Source organism: Lycium ferocissimum, chromosome 10 (genome assembly GCF_029784015.1).
Source record: "Lycium ferocissimum isolate CSIRO_LF1 chromosome 10, AGI_CSIRO_Lferr_CH_V1, whole genome shotgun sequence".
NCBI classification, from domain to species: Eukaryota; Viridiplantae; Streptophyta; class Magnoliopsida; order Solanales; family Solanaceae; genus Lycium; species Lycium ferocissimum.
Window position 1 is genome coordinate 32,073,940 of NC_081351.1, and position 2,821 is coordinate 32,076,760.

At 37.7% G+C, this 2,821-nt stretch overlaps 1 protein-coding gene across 1 annotated transcript; it reads left to right on the forward strand.

Annotated features, from left to right (window-relative positions):
- The first annotated feature begins 365 nt into the window (after window positions 1–365).
- On the forward strand, window positions 366–2,381 carry LOC132033422 (probable isoaspartyl peptidase/L-asparaginase 2). The gene is made up of 4 exons (XM_059423396.1): window positions 366–683; window positions 1,022–1,255; window positions 1,556–1,642; window positions 1,748–2,381. The coding sequence occupies exons 1-4, from the start codon at window positions 522–524 to the stop codon at window positions 2,237–2,239; spliced, it is 975 nt and encodes a 324-aa protein (XP_059279379.1). The 5' UTR covers window positions 366–521; the 3' UTR covers window positions 2,240–2,381.
- Window positions 2,382–2,821: the final 440 nt, after the last annotated feature.

Genomic DNA, 2,821 nt, shown 5'->3' on the forward strand with positions numbered 1-2,821 from the left:
CAACTCTGCAAGTAAAATTTTGGCAATGACATACAGCCTACAGGTGATTTACAATTATAATTTGAACAAAACGAGTCCTTGTCAAAATACATTTCCATTTCCCCCTGTTTTTATGGAAAAATAATTCAACCCTGCTGCTTTTCTGAAGATTTCGTATGTCACGTGAGCGAACGTCCAAGTAAATAGGAAATGCACGAGAGAAAAAAAAAAAAAACTAAAAGTCGGAATTCCAGAAAGGCACCTATAGAATCACGTGAAAAAATACACGTGCACGTCAGCGAAACAGGTGGGGGTTGTCGGAACTGAAACTATATATTCACAAACCTTGGTTGAGAGTAACATATCAATTCCGCAAAAGCCATTAAAACAAAAAATAAAAATAAACTGCAAGACAGAAGCCAACTAGGATTTGTGGTGTATATAAATAGAAGTGAAGGGAAAATCATTTTACCATCGAAGCAATTGTAACATACATTTATATTATAGAGAGAGAAAGAGAGAGGAGTTAATTGGAGAGAAAAATGGGTGGTTGGGCTATAGCGGTGCACGGGGGCGCTGGTGTGGACCCAAATCTCCCAGCAGAACGTCAAGAAGAAGCCAAACAACTCCTTACTCGTTGCCTTAATATTGGAATCTCCGCTCTTCGCTCTTCTCTCCCTGCCATTGATGTCGTTGAACTCGTCGTACGTTATTAATCTCATTTATTAACCACGATCCACTGACATTCAACCCTTTATTGTTTCGATTTTCTGTTCTTTTGTTAGAATGAATTTACATTTGAATTTGTTGATTGAAATGAAAGAAAATGGGGGATATATTCATGATTTTCCCATGAAAGAAGTTTGTTAAAGTTGTAAATTTTGGCCAAGTCCTTTTTTGCATGGCATCATCAAGTTTTTTTAGACATACAATGAATATTATATTCTCTTTTTGTGTTTTCCTTTTTTCTCTGTTTCCTCTGTTTTTTCTATTTTGCATTTTTTGTCTAAATAAATTGGCATATCTAATTCTGGTTGTATAGGTGAGGGAACTGGAAAGTGATCCTTTATTCAATTCGGGTCGTGGATCTGCATTAACTGCAAATGGAACTGTGGAAATGGAGGCGAGCATCATGGACGGCGATGGAAGACGATGCGGCGCAGTTTCTGGAATCTCCACCGTTAAAAACCCTATCTCTCTTGCTCGCCTTGTCATGGACAAATCACCTCATTCCTATCTCGCTTTCTCCGGCGCTGAAGAATTCGCCAAAGAACAGGTAATAATAAAATCCCATTAAAAAAATATTAATGGCCTAACAATATTATTCCTCAACAGTCAACAACAACAACATACTAGTGTAATCCAATTCATAGATGGGTATAGGGCGGGTGGCAGCCTTATAAACCTCGATTCAAGTAAAACATATCAAAACAGAAATGACATAATTAATCCTCAACAACAACATACCCAATCCCACACAATGAGGTCTGAGGAGGATACAATGTGTGTAGAAATAATATTAATCTTCATAACTATTAAAACATTAATCTAATTATGAAATTAATTTTTTTTTTAGGGTGTGGAGATGGTGGACAATGAATATTTCATCACTGAGGACAATGTAGGAATGCTGAAACTAGCCAAGGAGGCTAACACCATTTTGGTACGTTAAACATGCCACAACATTTCTATTGCTATAAAAGTCTGTCATTTTCTTTTAAATGTAACGTAAATTGAAGTATTTACAAACTTCTTATGGTTGAAACAGTTCGATTACAGAATTCCAATCCATGAATCCTGTGCAGCTTCTGTGGAAAGCCCAATTCACATGAACGGGTTACCCTTAAGCATATACGCACCGGAAACAGTGGGTTGTGTGGTGGTTGACGGCCAAGGGAGATGCGCAGCCGCCACGTCAACCGGTGGTTTAATGAACAAAATGACCGGTCGTATCGGTGACTCACCACTAATTGGTGCTGGGACCTACGCTGGTGAACTTTGTGGGGTCTCTTGTACAGGTGAAGGAGAGGCAATCATACGTGGAACCCTAGCACGTGACGTGGCAGCTGTTATGGAGTATAAAGAATTGGGCCTACAAGATGCAGTGGACTATGTGATTAAGAAGAGGTTGGACAAAGGTTTTGCTGGGCTTATTGCTGTGTCTAATAAAGGGGAAGTGGCTTATGGGTTTAATTGTAATGGAATGTTTAGGGGATGTGCTACTGAAGATGGATTTATGGAAGTTGGTATCTGGGATTAGAGAGTTCATTAGGATACTCCTCTGATTTGGTGGGTCATGTAGTGATGTTTAATAAACCATTTTGATGCTAATTAGCACCAATATTTAATTTAATTGTATCGGGGATCTATTGCTTACATTGTAATGAATACTTCGATTTTCATTGTTCGACTGTGACGCTCAATATATCGAAATACCATACGCGCACCCATAATCAAGATGCCTAATTCAAAGTTTTGTAAATAATGGATGTCTGGATTATTTTGTCATAACTCATAACTTCAGTTTGATTTCCTATTTGTCTAAACAGCTTATAGTGATGGCAGGGTGTGATGAATCAAAACTATCTGAAGAAGCCCCTCAAACTATGATGGAAGACTGGCACTTCATATACATAATTTTTTTAATCCCTCTCCCAGGAGCTCTTCCTTTTTATAGAAGGTGCCTACTATCTAAACAATTCCTTCTCTCAAAGGGCAAATATAGGCTCACTGACATTTAACGAAATTGATATACTCAGTGGTGGAACAGAAATACAAAAGAATCATTATCTATAATTCTTTATATTTATACAGTATAATCCAAAAAAATATACTGCGCTAT